An 18,452-nucleotide genomic window follows, 5' to 3' on the forward strand; every position below is an offset into this window, starting at 1 on the left:
TATTCTGCACGGCAGAGTGCGTTCCAGTTGGGAACATTTATAGATAGATGAACACACTGATAGGAGTGACATTACATTAGATAAGAGAGCAGAGACCACTTTCAATGTTTTGCATTGTTTGCATTGAGAAACCCATGTTTGTTTTTGCCAACCCTTAAACAGGCTCTGCTGCGCTTTGACCATTTTTACGTCTTGCGGTTGGACACCACTCTCAAAAGCAGACACTAGATGGCAGAGTAGACCACGCTGTAAGTACAGTCAAAATTGATAACCATAATCTCTTCCTCCACACCCACTGGTTTGTCACTTCCCAAAACAAGCTGACAAAAGCCAAGTCCTTCAGCTTACACGTCCAAGAAAGACAAAATCCACTAAAAGATACCAGAATAAGTCTTTTTATTTTAGCATTAGATTTACAGCGATTGTCCACATCTTTACAGTACAAAAAATGTAATTTCAGCGGATACGATCTGACAGGGATTTAGAAATGAAGTGCAATTTGCAGTTCTTTAGTGACTCAAGGCAATTGTGTTACAAAAAAAAAAAAATGTGCCTTACAGGAAACACTGTACAATCATCATTTAAATGGCTGTCCAACACAGATGTGGTTTCGACTGACTTTTATTTACAATACTATGAAATTTCAAAGCTCAAAATATCATTTAGCCTTGAACTGATTTATTTGTTAAAAAAAACAAAAACAAATACAGCTGTACAGTTTATTGCAAGCTGCCTTGGCTTAAAATAGAAGGCATAAGGTGTGCGAGAGCAGCTGCTCAGTTAGAAACATCAACTAAATATTTAAGCTTTGTTTTTCAAAGTTAGTGCAAGATATCAGAGCAAACGATGTTCAGAGAGTTATGTTGTGTTGTGTGTGTGGGGGGGAATTGTCTGTGGGTCACAAGTGATGGTCAGACTGATGTAAACAGAAACAAACATTTACTGCATCAACACAGAATCCAGTTGCCATGTAACCATCACAGTTTTTAACAAGGCTCACAGGAAGGGTCATTTTTGCACCTGATGTGGAAAACGATATATCTCTGGTCCAACCAGAAAGTCTGATAACAACATAAACACCTCAGTGCTCTAAAAGTTCACTCATCCAGTTCAGCATTTCACTTGTATGTCGAAGGCTAGTGTCCGGGCTGGGGGACATGCCCGGTGTCGCCTCTGGCGGTCGAGGAGGTGGAAATGCTGTTGTGTTGGATAGCTTGGAGATGAGACCCAGGACCTGCAGGGGTGGGACTTCCTCCTGGGCTCACCCCTGCAGCTGGACACAGAGACAGCTGTCAAAGCCATTTATAATGTGTGGAGTGTCCGCTCTTGGAGTGAGCCTTTGCCATCACTTTCTTTTGCATATTTAATAGATTAATAAAAACCCATTGCGGTTCCGATTCCTTTTTTAATTTTATTTTGACAATTGAATACTGTACATACAAGTAAAAAGACAACAATAGAAATATATGAATATAAAACATGCCAATACTGCATCTCTCTTTGTTCTCTGACGCTCTTAAAGTATAATATCCGAAAAGTGGACATTAGCCTAAAGGTGCAGTGTTTGTTTTCTTTCATCACTGTCAGTTAAAGCTGCTGTTGAACATTAACGTTAGCTTGCCTGGAGTGCAAGATGAGCAAGGTCTGGTTCATTAAAGCAGTGCTTTTCCTTGATTGGCTCTCCTCAGGAATAAAGGTGCATCTTATGTTTAGAGACTGTGGGGTTAACAACAGTTTTAATTCGTAAGTGCTGTTTAGTTGTGCTCTGTAAGACACAATTTAAAGTCTCTATGCATGAGACATACATAGAGAAACATTAGCATGTAATGTTTTCTTAAGAGCCCATACAAGGACTAATGTGCCTGAATTATCCCCACAGTATTGATAAAGATGATCTGCAAAAGCTGGTGAGCTTTCTAGAGGGGTGCAGGGGAAGGGGTTTTACTCACTGGGGTACCCCTGTGTCTCTCTCTGCCGAGTGGTGACAGGGCAGTCCTTGTGGGTGAGCAGAATCTGCTTTAGTTGACCCACCTCCGACCTCAATGATGTCACCTCGTTCTAGGAACACAAAGTTAGATATGCTGAGTATCTTGGTTGTCTACATTGTGTGAATATGAGCGCTTGTCTGCGTCCAAAGTGCATCCCACCTGTAGCTGCAGGTTTGTGTGCGTCAGCTCTTCTGCCTTCTTTTCCAGCGATGACACCCACAGTTTCCTCTTCTGCCGGCAGCGGGTGGCTGCAGCCCGGTTCCGTTCAAGAAACTTCTGCCTTCGCTCGTCTGGGTCGTGCTCCGCTGACCTCCTGCGACGGTTACCACCTCCTCCGCCACCGCTGCAGCTACCAGCTGCTTGCACTGCGTGCTGAGAGTGGGATGGGTGTGAAGGCTGTGTCTGTTGTCCAACTGGTGATAACTGCAAACAAACAAGACTGAGGTTACCTCAGTGTGCCTGAAAGCATGAATACATCTCAAATGTGTAATGTTCATCAAACATATTGCACCTGCGCTGGGACAGTCAGAGGAGGTGCTGGTGGTGAGCCCTGGTGTAAGTGTGAAGGTGGGGATTGGTGAGCCTGAGCGTGCGGTACATTCCCTAACTGGTGGTGCTGGTGGCCTTGGGTTGTTCCCAGGTGTTGTGGAGGTGGAGCATGGCACCGCTGTTGGTAGGTGAGCGGTGGAGCTGGGAGCTGTGCATGATGAGGATGATGATGATGATGATGATGCTGGGGATGGTGTTGTTGAAGTGGAGGTGCTTGGTAGCGCTGTGACATCATCTCCATCATGTGACCCATGGATGTGCCAGGGTTGTTGATCGGGACCATTCCTGGGTGTTGCTGCTGGTAATGGTGGCCCATAGTCTGTTTGGCTCTCTAAACATAGACAGATCAGGAATAACAGAAATGGACTTGGTTTATGTTTGCTTTTCATTTCATCTTCTGTAAAGAGAGAATGATATGATACATGATGCACATGAACATACACATGATCAATGTGACTATGCAGAGTATCCTGATGCAGTATCATTAGGATTCTGTTCATGTGTATTTATGTGAATTTGGACTCCTAACACCACACTTAGTTACCCCGATTTTTTGCAGAGTTTAACACATCTTTTCTAACAACCTCCCTCCGAGTGACCTTTTAAGCTCGTCAATAAAGGCAGGCAAGATCCTGCAAACTACAGTGCTATCAAGCTGTAGAGTTCTGTAGAAAAATCGATAACAGAAGTTCTGGCCAACAGAATAAACAAATATAGTTTTTTATATATATATATATATATATATATATATATATATATACATACATAAATTGCCTCTGACTCAAGGGATTCTGATTTTCTTTTTTGGGTGAGTGATTTGCTGTGTGGTTCCATGGTAAATTAATGAAAGTCCATCCATCCATTTTTCTATACCCGGTTAATCCAACTCAGGGTCGCAGGGGGTCTGGAGCCTATCCCAGCTGTCAGTGGGCGAAAGGCAGGGTACATCCTGAACAGGTTGCCAGTTAATCACAGGGTCACACAGAGAATAACAACTATCCAACCTCACCTTCACTCAACCTCACAGGACAATTTAGAGTCACCAATTAACCGAATATGCATGTTTTCTGGCAGTGGGAGGAAGTCACAGTACCCAAAGAGAACCCACACTTTGACCCTTTAACACTCTCTCACACTGTTTCCAGTGTGAGAGTGTGTGTGTGTCCTTGCAAATGAAATAAATGTAACATTCAAATTTAAGAATGCGAATGAATGCGTTACATTTCTTGACTAACTCACAAGCTGCTGTGAGAGAAGGTTTCTATGCATACAGCTGATTACAGATCATGAGATTCCACTAACATATTTGGGATCTGTTTTACAGTAAATGCTACAAACCACCAGGTGAATTAGTGACCAACAGGCCACGTAAGAGTCAAATAGCCATTTCACCATGATATTCTGTCTCACTAATGTCTGAAAAATAAAACGTTTCTCAGTAAAAATCCTCCACTGTAGCCCATCATTGCAGTTCCACCTGACTATCTGCAACAGTGAAGACAACTGTTGATAAGAAGGAAAATGTGTTCCAATAAAAATGCTGCCGTCTGCAGCTTGATGCTTTCACACTTTATCATTCCTGTGTATCATCTGACTAAACAGACTGTACGAGCTAAATTAAACCTCATCTCACCTTTCTCCCATGCTCAGCGAGAGAGGGAGAGGTCATGTTTGGAGCATGACATCACCTCCCACTCCCCATCCCCGGCAATATTGCTATCTCCTTGCTGTTACACAATATTTTTTTAAGAGAAGAAGCAGATTTCTTTTCACTCTCTCCCTCTCTCTCTCCGCCATTCAGCCACGAAAAAAGGGAGCACATTTAGCGGGTGCCAAGGATGAGGTCATTCAGCCGCCTGTGCCAACTTTACCAGCCAGCCAGGCCGCCAGTCGAACACACATGTGCTGCCGCACGCACAGAGCAGGACGGGACACGAGTATTGCTGCTCTGTTTACTACATAGTAACCCTGACGCTTGGGGCTGCTGATTACATCATAGGTCTCCTTGGCCTAGATGACACACCACGTTGATATTTCTGTCTGGAGGGATCAGTGAATGAAGACGCAAAAACTGTACATGAGACACTGATCCACTTGTCAAATGTTTACTTTTCCACTCGAGCTGAGTGTGGTGTTACTGCACAACAGAGGCATGTTAACGCACCTCTTGTGGTTTTAAAGGAGCAGGGTCCCGTTTCACATCCCGGTAACACTAAATTATAATTAAATAGTGTACTGTATGTCTGGAAGGAGACGACTGACTGTGTTACATGGGTGTTTGTAATTAGTTTGTGGAGAACCAGTTAGAATTTTTCATCTGAGGAGTGTGGACATTTGTAGAAAATTGGTATTTTTAGTCAGAACACACACTGAACACACTTTTGAATTAGAATTAGTTTTGTTGGAGTGAGATGTGAGTTTAGGCATTGGTTGTGACAGCTAAAGTATGGGACTGAGGAATGCATTATATCAGTGAGTGCCCTCATAAATAGTGTATGAAGAAGAGTGGTGCAGATTTTAGCCTGGAACCTGACTGGCCTGTAATTTAAAACCACCTTTCATTTGCCCCTTTATATACAAGCTCTGCTACAAGAAGTCATAACCTGTGAGTGTGTGTGAGAAACCTGTGAGAGAAAAATTGTGTATGCAAGGCGAGCTCACAGTTTTCCCTTTGAAGTATCTATTTAACTATTCATTGAACATGCACCTTGAAGGAGGAAATGTAAAATTCAAAAGGGAAGAGATTGAGAGCAACTTGACACAAGGAAAATGTAACAACCAAGATAATCAGGGGGAGCATGGAGATTGGGACTTCCTGTGGTCCAGAGCTGTGCATGTGTGTGTGTGTTAGAATAGAATTACACTCCATTTCCTGTCTTGATTAGAAAGGAACAAGCCAAATACAGCAGGTGAGACGGGCTGTGTTTTAGTGGTGCACCACTAATCAGTTTGCCACATGCAAGATCTTTAGTGGATAATCATAATCCTATGACCACAAATCATGACTGGAGATTCTTTTTGAACCATTATATATACTGTTCAACAAACAAACACCCAGAAATATCCCACTAAACTTGTCATAAAGAATGAAAAAAAAACAACTGTATTATTTGTAGGCCAAACAAACACAGTCCAAATATTGTTTCAGATCTTTTCCCTATTCCATGAAGCATTAAAACAATAAGAAATTCTATCCATCCATCCATTTTCTATACCCACTTAATCCAATCTTAATCAGGCTTGCGGGGGTGTGGAGCCTATCCCAGCTGCCATTGGATGAAAGCCAGGGTACACCCTGGACCGGTCGCCAATCAATATGAAGATAGTCATTTAAAAATATTTTGTGATGTGAAATAAGAAGTTAAACACTTCCTCTATACATTCATTTTACCTAAAATATCGAATTTTTGCTATTTAGAAGAAGAAGTGAATTAATCCTGCATTTTTAGCACTAAGCTAATAATTTGTTGCTAATACTATAAACCGTGTTTTTGTTAAAAATCATTCCCTTACAAGTTGCACCCCACAAGTTGACGGTATTGGTGTGTTTGGTTTAATCTGTATGAAAACCTGGCTGTCAAAATCTGTGTTTTGTAGACCATCATTGGTATAGTGCAGTTCCATGGTGGCAATACTGCCTATATCACTCATATCCCTATTTATTTATCAAATAATAGAAATGAAAAGTGGTATATAGCTCTGCATTTTGGGAAATGTTCATCTGTTGTGTGGTGGTGAGTCAGATTAGAAGACTGACACTGCTCTCCACAACATGTTTTTTTTTCATGTAATCCCAAATTTTTTGTGCAGTTTTGCTCAGCACAAAAAAACGAGAAATGGTTGAAAACGTGCAAATTTGTGGGCTTAAACAAAGTTTGCGGGTTGATATATTTGATTTTTTTTCATTTTTGGATGGAGGTGGACTGGCTGTTTCCCACTGTTTCCTCTTTCATTGCTAAGCTAAGTCAGCTAAGCTAAACAGCAACCTTATACTGTTCTAACACAATAGGGGTGTCAAACGTCACATCCAAGTCTCTTTTAGAGACAAACAAGTACGTCTAAAACATCAGATTTTGCTGTAATATTGACACCCGACTTTGAGTTTTAGTCCTAAAATGTGTCACTGACTGACTGTCAATACCTGGGGTGAAGAGCAGGAGGGGTTGTGTACAGGAGCTGGTAAACCCATTGCACAAGACATCTGCTTTTCTATCTAAAATAGAAAAGAAAGAAAACATTGACACAAAAATAACCTTTCGGTTGCGATGAAAGAACACATCAGTACGTATAAACAATAACTTTAAGTGTGAAGAGTTACAAGGTCCCATCCATCTAGATTCAGACACTTTTGATTAATTCATCCACAAGTGTGAAGTGAATTTTCCTCTCAACTCCAAATATTTCTAACTTTGGGAGCTTGACCACTTAGGTCACCGTACCTCCATCTATGAATCATAAAGCATACATGTGCGTATGCTTGTAATCCTGAGCATGACAGACGCTGCCTCCCATACTTACAGTCATGTGCTGAGCAGATGCCCCTTGCATGGCGGGGTCTGGCAGGGTGCCAGGTAAGGAGGCTGGCAGAGGTTGTCTGTGTCTGTTTCGCATGTGGAGGAGGCAGGACAGCGCCCCGGGAACCGGCCTGTGGTCGGGCACAGAGAAAGAAACTTAACAGGTCAAATGAGGGCTATCTGCCGCTTATGTTCAAGTAATACTGGTTCAATGAAAGGTGTGAGTTGAAACATTTCTACAAAAAGAATTTATAGTTTTTCAGTCATTGCTTGTTGATTATACTCGTGCAACAGTGGTTGTGGGGTTCCAGAGCAGGGTATTGGTGTTGTTTTCCAAATTTGGAATTGGCTATTATGTATTTTTTTTCTCTCAAACATCCGTTTCGAAAAAGAAAGCAGAAACCATCTAAGAAGTATAGGTGGGATATCAGTCTTTGACAGAACTGCTTACAAATCATAGAAATGTTAAATGTGGCAAAACAAGACAATGTAACAGGACACTTATTTCGTATATGTTTTTTTTTTTTTAATACTTAGATAATTGCAGCAGACTAAAAGTACTGTGTTTCTGTTTGAGATGTCGTGAATATTGATTACTTTGGAGAAAAGGGAGGTTCTAACTGGAATTTTGGTTGTATCGTTCATAGCAATTAATAAATCAACAGCAGCAGCAGATACAATGGCCAGGTCACTTGAGGTAATCCACAGTCCTCGCATAGGTTATTGGAATGACTTTTTACAGAGGAAATAGTCCCTAAAAAGAGTTGACAAGCATGTTTCTTGATAAGGATTCAATATGTCATTGCACATATAGTGTAAACAGGTTTGGGTGAAGCAATGACAATGGCAGGAATGATGAGGTGAAAAAAAACAAAAAATAGAACAGAGATGTGTTAAAAAAAAAAGCTTGAGAGGGAGAAGAGAATCTCAGGGGATCACAGCGGGGGATGCAGAGACCCAGGGTGCCATGTGCTGACCTAACCGCTCTGGCTCTCTGCCCGTCACACAGCATGGGCCTCTGTGGCCGTGCTGAAGTCATTAGCAGTGATGTCATCACTGAATCGGGGAGTTTGGGACCTGTTTAACATACAACAAAGTAAAGACAAACCAAAATGGTATTTCCTAACAAAACCACAACATCTCAAGCAGGCTCAACAGCCAGATACCCACAAACCAGGTTGCTATAGAAACTGGTGGTAAACTCAAGAGGAAGCAGTCAGACGGCCCATCCACGGTTCACCTAGTAACACTTAGTGAGGTTTTCACTGACTAACATGCTGTCTGGTTTCATCTGGCACTGCTTTATTGTGCCATAACCGACTGTCAGCTCTCTCCCCACTGTCCTCTCATGGCCTGCCTGGGACCTGGACAGATGTTTGGAGTTTATTGTGTCACCGACTTACTTTTGGCACCTTGACTCATCTAATCATCTGCAGGGATGTGACAAACGCTTTGTTTATGTGCTGCGTGTGTCGCAAGCAGATATCACCAAAAGGTCAGTTGATAAGAGGTAAGAAGGAATTTTATTATTGATAAGACGGACGTTTATCATAAAAAAAAAGTTGACCATTTTAAGGCGCTGATGGCCAAATTCCTAAGGTAAACAACACATAGCAAAATGTAATCACTTCCTCTCACTATGTCCTGTCTCCCTGGCACTCGATGTGAAGGCAGAAAAGAAAGCTTTTTCCTTCAGTATTTGTAATTGGGTACATAAGTATAAATATTTCAATCATAGGCATACGTTGGGTGGCTTACTCTGTTGTTGCCACCATAGGGATGTTGGTTAGGGTCACTGCATGAATCTGATGGATTGTGAGATGAGCGATGTGGAAGGAATGAAGGAAAACGAAACAAACTGAAATGATGTTGTCATTTAAATTTTCCTCAACTTTTCTTTTCTTTTTTTTCTTTTTCTTTCTTTTCTTTTAATGAAACCATCCAAAACGTTAAAAAGTGCTTACAAAACTTTTCAAAGTTCTGGTCATGCTTGATAACCCACAAACATAAATGGTTTTCAGCTAAGCTTCATTGGGTCTACATATGAGTCCATTTCCGCCAATGTGATAAAGGAAAGACTCTGTCATTGTGTGTAGACACTTCTACACGGCATCCAAAACAACAAGTTATAGTTGGATGCCGTGTTGAAATTCTAACTTAGTTTTTCATTGAGAATTGATCTCGATAAAATCGTTTGTCAATCCCAAAACAATAGAACAGCCGTCACTCAAAAATGTTAATGCTACGAGACAATACCTCGTTATTTTCCCTGAGAATTTGGTGAAATTGAGACAAAAAATAAATACATTTGAGGTATAGTGAGAGGTATATAGAGGATGTGACGGAACGTCACCCCATGCTGTATGCTGGGACTGCGAAGCCATCTTGTAAAGAATGCTCTCCCATTACCTCTGCCCAGTGCCATTGTTGCCTGGTCACTTTTTGTTTTGTTTGACTAAAAACTTCCAAATCTAGTGGGGAAGAGCTGGAGACAGGAAAAGGATAGAGAAGGTAGGCCTCGCCTAGACTAACTGAATGCCACTGCTGAGTGCAACGTCTGCTTATTGATAAGCCGGTATTGTGCCCAAATCTGATCCCCCACAAAATCTGACCCCAGTTTTCTGGCCAATTGACCAAAGTACACTAATTATAATACTACCAAATACATTTATTTTTTTATAAGTCACTATATTGATGATAAAGATGTGTTTTAATCTCAAAACTCAATAGAAATATGTTGTTCAACTTGTAGTGGACAGATAGAATTAGTATTTGGTTGTAAGAAGCATATTTTATGGCGTTGTTATACTTACATTTGTTAAAACTTTTAGTGCTCATGTGTCTTAAATTGCTGAGTGTAACACTAACCCTGTAGTATATGCAAAAGTATATGTATACATAATGAGAATTTCTCAGACTGAGTTTCACAAATCATTAGCGAAACTGTCGGGAAGAGTGGGAGCAGCTGGTGGGAGCCGGTCAGATGAAAGACAGGAACTCCTCTAATCTGTCAGTTCAACTGGGTGATAACCAGGGAGCCATGGAAGCTGCCCAGGCACTGGGAGACCTCAGTCTGGTTCTGAGTTTTTACAGACATAACAGAGGCGGTAGTTGGGTGGTGGGGCGGGAAGAGTGAGTCGGGGCGGGAAGAGTGAGTCGGACCGTGAGTGGGTGTTATGCCGTGGCCCTCCATCCCTGCTTTGTTCCTTCAATAAATCGAAGTTTGAAATGTTTCCTCCTTCCTCTCAGTTCATTAATGAAGTGATGAATTATGCAAGGGAAAAAGCCAGTCTGTGCCCGACAAAGTGAGTTATAACGTGTCCAAAACAGGACAAGAAAAGGAAAGAAAGAGTAGGGAAAGGGAAATTAAAAGGAAATGTGTGTGTGATGGAGAAAACCGTACATGACTGAAGTAATTAAGTCAAACATGTGTATGCTTATTCGAGTATCTTGAGTTTGTGTGTACATTCAAAGCTATACTCACCCTGAATGTGTTAGGGTGGAAGGAGTCTGGGTGATGACTGATCCAGACTGGGAGGAGGAGGTCAGAGCTTGCTGGGCAGCCAGGCTGCAGCTGGGTGCCATCATGGGGCCGTGGCTCTGGGGATGATGTAGCGGTGCCTGGGGATGGGAGTGCTGAAGCTGGGGAGGGTGTTGGAGCTGAAGCTGGGGCTTGAGCTGGTGCTGGTTCATATAAGATGGCCCATTACGAGAAAGAGTCTGGAGGGAGAAGCAGGAGCAACAATCAGCTGGAACTCTTTTTGGAACTTGTGGGATAGTATTTGATTCCAGTTGCATATGCGCAGTGTGCGTTTTATGATCTGGAATTAAGGTGACATCGATGTGTGTGTCTGTGTGTGTGTGTGTCTGTGTGTGTCAGCATGCCTGCATTTGTTTGGGCACATTTGTGTTTGATGACTGGCTGTTTAATTTACTGGGTAGAATTCGATCACCTGGTGTGTCTTTCCTGCAGCAGGTCAGATATCTGTTTTTAATCTCCCTCACAAACGAGCATCACTCAAAACGCCAACCCGACAGACCTTACAAGCAAATTGTATTGTGTCCTGACTGTTGCTTAGAAATCCTTTAAACTTAAAGGGGAACTCCGGGGCATTTGAAGCGCAATCCCATTGCTAGAGGTTGTCAAATACTGATAGTAGGACACAGACAGGTGCAAATCTGCGCTCCCTGTGCGTAGATCGCGCTGTTTGTGCAGCCTGTCATGCGAGGCTAATACGTGGTGGCTAAGGGCAAGCGCTAACCCTTCCACGTAAAACAACAACTTGCACACTGCAGAAATGTCACACCACTTTATAAACCATCCGACAATAAAGTCACAAGCCTTACCATCAAAACCATATGCATGGTTCTCACATTACTGGCATGGGGACGTTACAAAACAACTTTATAAACAGCATGTAACTACAATATTACTGGGCATGTATTGTTGTAATGTTTTAAATACTTGAACGCAGTTTTTCTAGAGAAGATAATTGCTTTGTATATGGGATTATCGTCCATTGACTCTTTTGGGCTTTCACATGCGCGAGCATACAAACAACCGGTAAGTGACATGCTGTTTATAAAGTTGTTTTGTAACGTCCCCATGCCAGTAATGTGAGAACCATGCATTTGGTTTTGATGGTAAGGCTTGTGACTTTATTGTCGGATGGTTTATAAAGTGGTGTGACGTTTCTGCAGTGTGCAAGTTGTTGTTTTACGTGGAAGGGTTAGCGCTTGCCCCTAGCCACCACGTATTAGCCTCGCATGACAGGCTGCGCGAACAGCGCGATCTCCACACAGGGAGCGCAGATTTGCACCTGTCTGTGTCCTACTATCAGTATTTGACAACCTCTAGCAATGGGATTGCGCTTCAAATGCCCCGGAGTTCCCCTTTAACCCCGACTGTGAAAAGTGTCGAACGAATGCTGAATTTGTTGTCTTTTCTGTCATATTTACCTGTTTGATGTTTTCCTCCTCTTGTGCTTGAAGAAACTCCTCCTCTATCTCCCGAAACACTCCGACTTCTTCACAGTTCTGTAAAAATCGCGTTGGCGTTGGAGTCTCGTCTGAAAACATCACACACAAGTGGGAACGAAAGAGATGGGGTTTAAAAAGGATTTGTGGACATTGGAAAGTATCCACAAAAGTCTCTGTTGTTTGAGTTTTTCTTTTTGAATCAACTACCGTCCAGGTTGTAATGCAAAGAGGAGAGACGAGTCGCCTCTCAGCCGCGCTCGCTGATAACATCGGCCTGTCTCTCTGAGCCGTCTAAACATGCAGAGGTCAAAGGTTAGCTGGGGGCTTTGTTTTGACATGAGATTTCCTACAGGAGGCTAGACGGGCTGCAGGATGGGGACGAGGGGAGCGGGACCCAGCGGGAAAGTCTGCAGTGGTTTGATCTCACGCTGATGTTTGCATCCAGGCAGACAGCTGTTTCTATGGTTACAGACTCTGCTTGTTGGCAGCATTTTGACGGCGAGACTCTGTAGTTGGTGAAAACCCCAGTGACAGCAAAGTTACTTAATATGCATCTAACATTGTAGTGACTTTTGCACTGACGAAACTAAATGTATTCATGTGCAACGGGACAGTTGTAGTCGGTTGATGCCTGTAACATCCGCCCAAAGCATCACTGCTTTCTCCTTCAAACAAAGCAAAATGTGTTGCTTGTTATTATCATATATATATATTATTATTATTAATGTGCAGAAACATGCAGGAAGAACTAGGTTTTTGAAAAACTAGATCTGTTTATGCTCTAATATAACATTTAGAGATGGTTTCTGATTGCACTTCAAAACAAAATTTCGAATGTAATCCTTTTATGATACTAAAAAAAGGGAATTCATTAATAACTGATCAAAATTAAGCTATTCAAACTCTGTATGACGACATCTGTGGTGTCACTGTATAACTATTCGGATAGTCTGGTGGAACAGCAGTCAATACTTCTGCTGGATATTGCTTGTCAAACAGCAGCATGACAAACAATCCGCAATTTTAAGATGAGAGCTGAGTTCTGAGCCCTGTTTTTTTTTGTTTGTTTATTAAATCACGTTTGGCCTCATCCGATGGGAGTTTAATGTACATGCTGCAACACGAGCCGCTCTGTTTCACAGTGCAGACTACCTGAGGGAAGAAAGCCCGCATCGGGGTTATCTGATTTCATACTGTATAACATATCATCGTCCTTTTTTTTTTCATCGAGCACAGAGTCCGAGAGGGGGGTTCGCCCCACACACGTGCCTCCTGAGCTGAGCGGCGTGGAAAGAAAACCACGTGGTTGAGGGAAGACAAGGGTGAAAGTGAAAACGTCCAGACATCTGTAGAAACTTTATACACAAATGCCATAAAATGTTATCTGCTCAAAGCCTCTTTGCCTCGACTGTTGGTCTCACCTGTAAAAGCTGTGTCAGTCTTCACAGGGGAAAACTTGAGGGTCATCTCATGCTTGTGTTTGTGGACCATCAGAAGCTCCTCCAGCTGAAAGCGCTGCAGGCACATCACAAAGATATAAGAACATGCATGCAGGTGTGTGACACATGGGATGAGTCAGTAAATCAGCTGATGCTTCTTCGCTAACAGTCACAATGTTCTTAGTCTTGTTTTTAAGATACTTTGCTGCTCATACGATGAATGAATGGCATCAGCTTTTTGACATCCCATGACTACATGCTGTGCAGCTGTACTTTCCACATTTGAAAGTAATGTTAAGATAAGCACACCTCATAATAGTGCATGTTCATGCCGTGTCCAACTGACCTGAGAGCAGCCAGGAGCGCCGCAGACATAAGGCCTGTCCTGTTTGTCATTCATGTCATATGCAAGCCTACACAAACAGAAGAAGAGAGAGCAATCTATTAACTTACAGCCTCCTCACAGAGGGGGAACCGTTTCTCTCGGCTCGCGGCTCAGACGAACTCGTTCAGCAGTCAGCCCGTAGTTCTCTGCCGTTTGTGAACTTACCCAGTCAATGCATGGTAATGACGCATTGTGTCCTGTGTGTCGAAGCTGTGTGTAATAAGATAGTTGCCACAGATGATGGATGCTTCACTCTGAGACACAACATCACCTTGAGGAAAATGATCCCTTTCGTGCCAGTGGGAGTGCAGCAGCTCTCTGGGTGTTTATTTTTGTTAGGACAAGTACTATAATGCACAGAATCAGTCTTTTTTTTTTCCCACTGGCTTTTCTTTATCTAATTCTAATAACATGTAAACACCCGAAAGGCATCAAAGTCTTACAGTGTCATGATCTTTTGGTGGTTATTGTGTCGTGAAGTTCTAAGTGTAGTGCGATTGTTTCAACCTGCAATTAGGCTTTCATCGCGACACGGTTAATAATACGAGTGTGATGAAAGGATGAATGCTCACCGGGTCTTATATCAAGTCAACACAGGATAAAAATATCAATACGAATGCAGAACAGAGAACGACAATACGCCAGCTTGTGCTGTAGTTAAACCAGACTGAACCCAGTCGGCTCAGCTGTGAAGATGGTAAGTAACTGATGGGGAGTTCAGCCGCTGCTGGCTCTTCATTTTAAGCTGAGAATAGCCTTAAACTCTGCCACCTAAAGGGCTCCTAAAACCCAAACCTTTTTACCCCCGCAACTTTTAAGGAAGAAAACACCAGATAGAAATATTACTATGGATGTTTTGGTGGGGGGGTTTGCAAACTCACTCTTGAAAACTTTGGTTTGCATGAGCAAGGAGAGCAGTGCTGGGACAGGGAAGTGGGTCCTGATGTTATGGGAAAGAGTGAGAGCTGAACAGAGGGCAGTTGGGAAAGTAAGAGAAAAGTATATGCTTCCATAAGAAATGGAAAGAGTGTGTGTGTGCGTGAGGGGTGGGGGGGTGAGGCCAGGGGGCGGGCTCGGAGCAACATGAGGGTGATGGAGAGGGGAACGGAAAGGGCAAGTGGCACGGAGAGGGAGAGAGAGGCAGGAGGACGTGATGAATGGAAGAGAGTGAGCAGAGGGAGGGCCGCGCTTCAGGGCCTGCACTCCTGACAGGTTTGAACCTGCCTCAGCCCCCATTTTCCAACCCCAGGCAAGTAGAGGTGACTTCATGGGTGTGTGTGTGTGTGTGTGTGTGTGTGTGTGTGTGTAGGTGTGTGAAGGTATAACAAAACAAAACAAGTGAGCAAGTGTCCACAAGGCCGCAGTCACAGATGGGTGGGCACATGGAGAATTGACAGTTTACATTATCAGTTGGAAAAAAAGGCTAAAAGGTATCACAGCCGCACAGTTTTATCCAACCGTACTAACACATACTATCCAACCACATCCAGTGTAACTGCGTAATCTCACATTTCACAGAAAAATTCATACATTACAAAAGGCTTCTTTTTTCTTTTTTTTTTCTTTAAATCACCAGACTACATCCATTAAGCAGTGCTTGTATGAGATTAGCAGACTCAGCAGATTTCCAGCAAAACCTTCTGTCAGAGTGGTTACATCAATGCACAATGACGTCACCCCTAATGCATAAATCTCACATACAACAACAGACCAGACAATATGTTGGGCATTTAAGACGGATTATTGTCAGTTCCAGAGTTGTTTATTGTCATTTCTATAATCTTTGAAGCAACTAAATCAGAACCGTTTTCCCGCCTCCTCTTCTGTCTTTGACGATGGATTAACGCATAACTATTAAAAGCCTATCACCAAAGCTGTTGAATCGTATACCCAAGTGCCCAGCCTCCATAAAGCGCCGACTTCAGCAACCTACTGTCTCTAAAAGTTCACATATTTGACGGATGACTCATGACAACATCACCGAACCGGGCCGGGCAGGCATTGAGATCATTCAGCTCACATAAAGCGGCGGTTCTGAGCGCTAAAACCTCCGGCAGGCGGGCGGTCAGTGTGACTGCGTGCCCCAAGAAAAGCCCATGACCCGGCGTGTCTCTTTCCTACCGCTCAGTAAAGAAACCTGTTCAACTCATAAACAAGCCCGGCACAGCTGTACGGAGAGTGCTGTCACACCCCCCAAATAGACACGAGCGCTCAGCCCCGTCCGCCTGGTGATGAGACTTCACCGGGACACTGAGCCCGAAAAGTTCCGCAGTGAACTTTCCAGCGCCGCTCCAAAAACTTGTACACAAAATGAGGATACACAAGCAGTTTCAGCTGACTTGTTTTCAGAGCGTTGACAGCGGTTGCGGCGCAGTTAAAAGTTTTGTGAATGAAAGTAAACGGAGGCTTACCTACAAGTGGAGAGGGACGAGCGGCGCTCCAGAGAGGAACCACGTTGGACTGGAGCGCGATTACAATACGTTCTATTTACAGAAGCATTACATCACCCTCGCGGTGACGTCACGTGGGATTCCTGAACTTCTAAATCATTGCGGTCCCGTACGGAGAGAGGGATAGAAGAGCTGGGTGGCGGGGCGGGGTTTTGACACCGGCCGGTAGGGGGACTTGGTACCAGACGGGACAGCGGCATGGTGGAATATGGACCCGGTATGACAGACGGAACAAGTCAGACACACCGGCAGCAACGTGACACGACACGGGGCAGACCGTTAGGGCAGAGGAGACCCTCTTCTTCTTCTACTTCTTCTTCTGTTTTTTGACAGCTTGCTTTACTTCTAATATCAGTCCGAATAAACTTGAATGAAAATGAATGAGCCCCCAAGGTTTTGACAACTTTGACAAGAAAATACTTGCAAGTGATAGGCTACTGCCAGCATGATTATTACTATTGTTATTGCTGGGTATTTTAAAAATCTATAATGACACAACCAGAAAGAGTCAGACATCCTACATTAAAAAAATAAGTATGAATGATACATAATTAACTTAATATTTAAAAAAAAGAATGAACAGAAATTTCTTGAAAGAACACTGATCCCTTTAAAAAGCTCTCAGCGACTCCAGTATTGTGATGTGCAAACATAAGCTGTTGGGTTATTCAAGATACAAGAGTCGAACGAACAAGTTTGGAGGTTTTCAAGATAATAATTTCATATAAATGTGAGTAATAATTACCCAAGGCAATAAAGCCAATGAGTTTTACAATCAAAAGCCAATGAAAAGTACAACATTAATGAAATGTAGAATGATCGACTGGGTTTAGTGTCATATTTACTCACAATTACTGCACACTGGGTTAATTATAGGGTCTCATAAGTGATTTTCAGGGCAAAAAGACCCTCTATACTGGGGGATATTTTATGGAGGAACAGTTTCACTTAATAACAATGTCTTTATAATTGAATTGAAAAAAACACCTTATTAATCTCAAAGGGTAATTGTTTAACTGTTGTTTAATTGTTTGGAGTTTTCTTTTTTAATCTTATATATCCATTTTGAAGGCCCCCAGTTAAGTCACCTAAGAGGAAGTGAATGCCCTTACGTGTAAGATCTCACTTCACGTTATGCTCCCCTCTGGCAACTTTTAAACAACAAAAATAAAACATGTAGTCATTAACATGAGCTAAACCCCTGAATGATATCTCTGCCATGTTTGGACATGCTTTCCGGTGCCCCAGCCTGGCTGGAGCAGAACACAGGGTTATGGTTTGGTTTTGTTGTGGTTGTGTTGCAAAAAAAAAAAGAAAAATAGAATGAGACCAAACCCCCATGACTCATCATCCACCAATCGACTAAAGTATGCAAATCCCGGGCACCATGGCAACTCTAAGAAACAGGAAGTTGTTATGAAGTCACTCTGTGTTTTGAGCTCATCCCACTGTGTGGATGTGATGTGAATCGCTGGGGTTTGTTTTCAGCGAAGATAAGGGATGTTTTACAGCACACGTCCATGTGCGAGAGGAGTGCGCGGTCACACTAAAAAGTCTATGACGGTAGCCAGGAAGTCTCTGGCTGGTGCCTTGAAGCAGACAATGCCACTGAGATTACAACTGCCTCTATAACTCAGGGGCTACACCGGCCATTACCATCTGGCATCTTCACCCCGGCATGGCTTTTAACAGCTGGCCTGGGAGCTGCCTGCTCAGAGTCTGATGTCACTCTGACTGTAGAAATACACTGTTTCAGGTCAAAGGTCAAACAAAGTCACTTACATCATTATCTACACTTTGGCTTTATCACACATCTGGCTCAGTTGCAATGTGAAATGTGAAGGTCTCTGGCAATTTCTATTTGTTAAACTTGGGGAGGAAAACTGGATGCAGAAACAGTCAACAGCATCCTAGTAACGGCAATCTGATTATGGAATGAAATGATTTGATTTAAACGTACGCTCCGCTCTGTCCTCGAATGCAGATCAACTTCAGAGCAGACCACTTGCATTGGGTGTGTGCTTGTTGTGGTTCTGTTTGCGTCACACCACAAAGCATACTGCGCTCAGTGCGCTGGAGTGCCTGTCATCCCACTTGTCGGACAGTTTGTCGTCATCGAAAAGAGGCAGACGAACAGAAAGTCCAAG

General features: G+C 42.9%; 1 protein-coding gene across 4 annotated transcripts; it reads right to left on the reverse strand.

Moving 5' to 3' along the window:
* Positions 1–385: 385 nt before the first annotated feature.
* LOC142368039 (cyclic AMP-responsive element-binding protein 5-like) lies at positions 386–16,425 on the reverse strand. 4 transcript variants are annotated; one of them, XM_075450079.1, is made up of 11 exons: positions 16,267–16,425; positions 13,817–13,883; positions 13,453–13,546; positions 12,011–12,120; positions 10,536–10,771; positions 7,056–7,182; positions 6,679–6,750; positions 2,500–2,868; positions 2,148–2,411; positions 1,950–2,058; positions 386–1,289 (listed from the first exon to the last, which is right to left on the reverse strand). In XM_075450079.1, the coding sequence occupies exons 2-11, from the start codon at positions 13,868–13,870 to the stop codon at positions 1,111–1,113; spliced, it is 1,614 nt and encodes a 537-aa protein (XP_075306194.1). In that variant the 5' UTR covers positions 13,871–13,883; positions 16,267–16,425; the 3' UTR covers positions 386–1,110. The 4 variants fall into 4 exon arrangements, with proteins under 4 accessions (XP_075306194.1, XP_075306197.1, XP_075306196.1 ...); XM_075450082.1 differs by having other exon boundaries at positions 386–1,267; positions 16,267–16,424; XM_075450081.1 differs by having other exon boundaries at positions 386–1,273; positions 16,267–16,422.
* Between the last annotated feature and the right edge of the window lie 2,027 nt (positions 16,426–18,452).

The sequence above is a fragment of the Odontesthes bonariensis genome, chromosome 18 (assembly GCF_027942865.1).
Source record: "Odontesthes bonariensis isolate fOdoBon6 chromosome 18, fOdoBon6.hap1, whole genome shotgun sequence".
Taxonomy (NCBI): domain Eukaryota; kingdom Metazoa; phylum Chordata; class Actinopteri; order Atheriniformes; family Atherinopsidae; genus Odontesthes; species Odontesthes bonariensis.

What these genes read in the sequence shown, in the direction of transcription:
- LOC142368039 (XM_075450079.1), bottom strand. Translation starts at nt 13,870, where the DNA reads ATGAATGACAAACAGGACAGGCCTTATGTCTGCGGCGCTCCTGGCTGC. An exon ending in GACTGACACAGCTTTTACAG is followed by an intron (nt 12,121 to 13,452) that starts GTGAGACCAACA and finishes TGATGTTTTCAG; the next exon opens with ACGAGACTCCAACGCCAACG. An exon ending in CTCTGACTGTCCCAGCGCAG is followed by an intron (nt 2,412 to 2,499) that starts GTGCAATATGTT and finishes GTTTGTTTGCAG; the next exon opens with TTATCACCAGTTGGACAACA.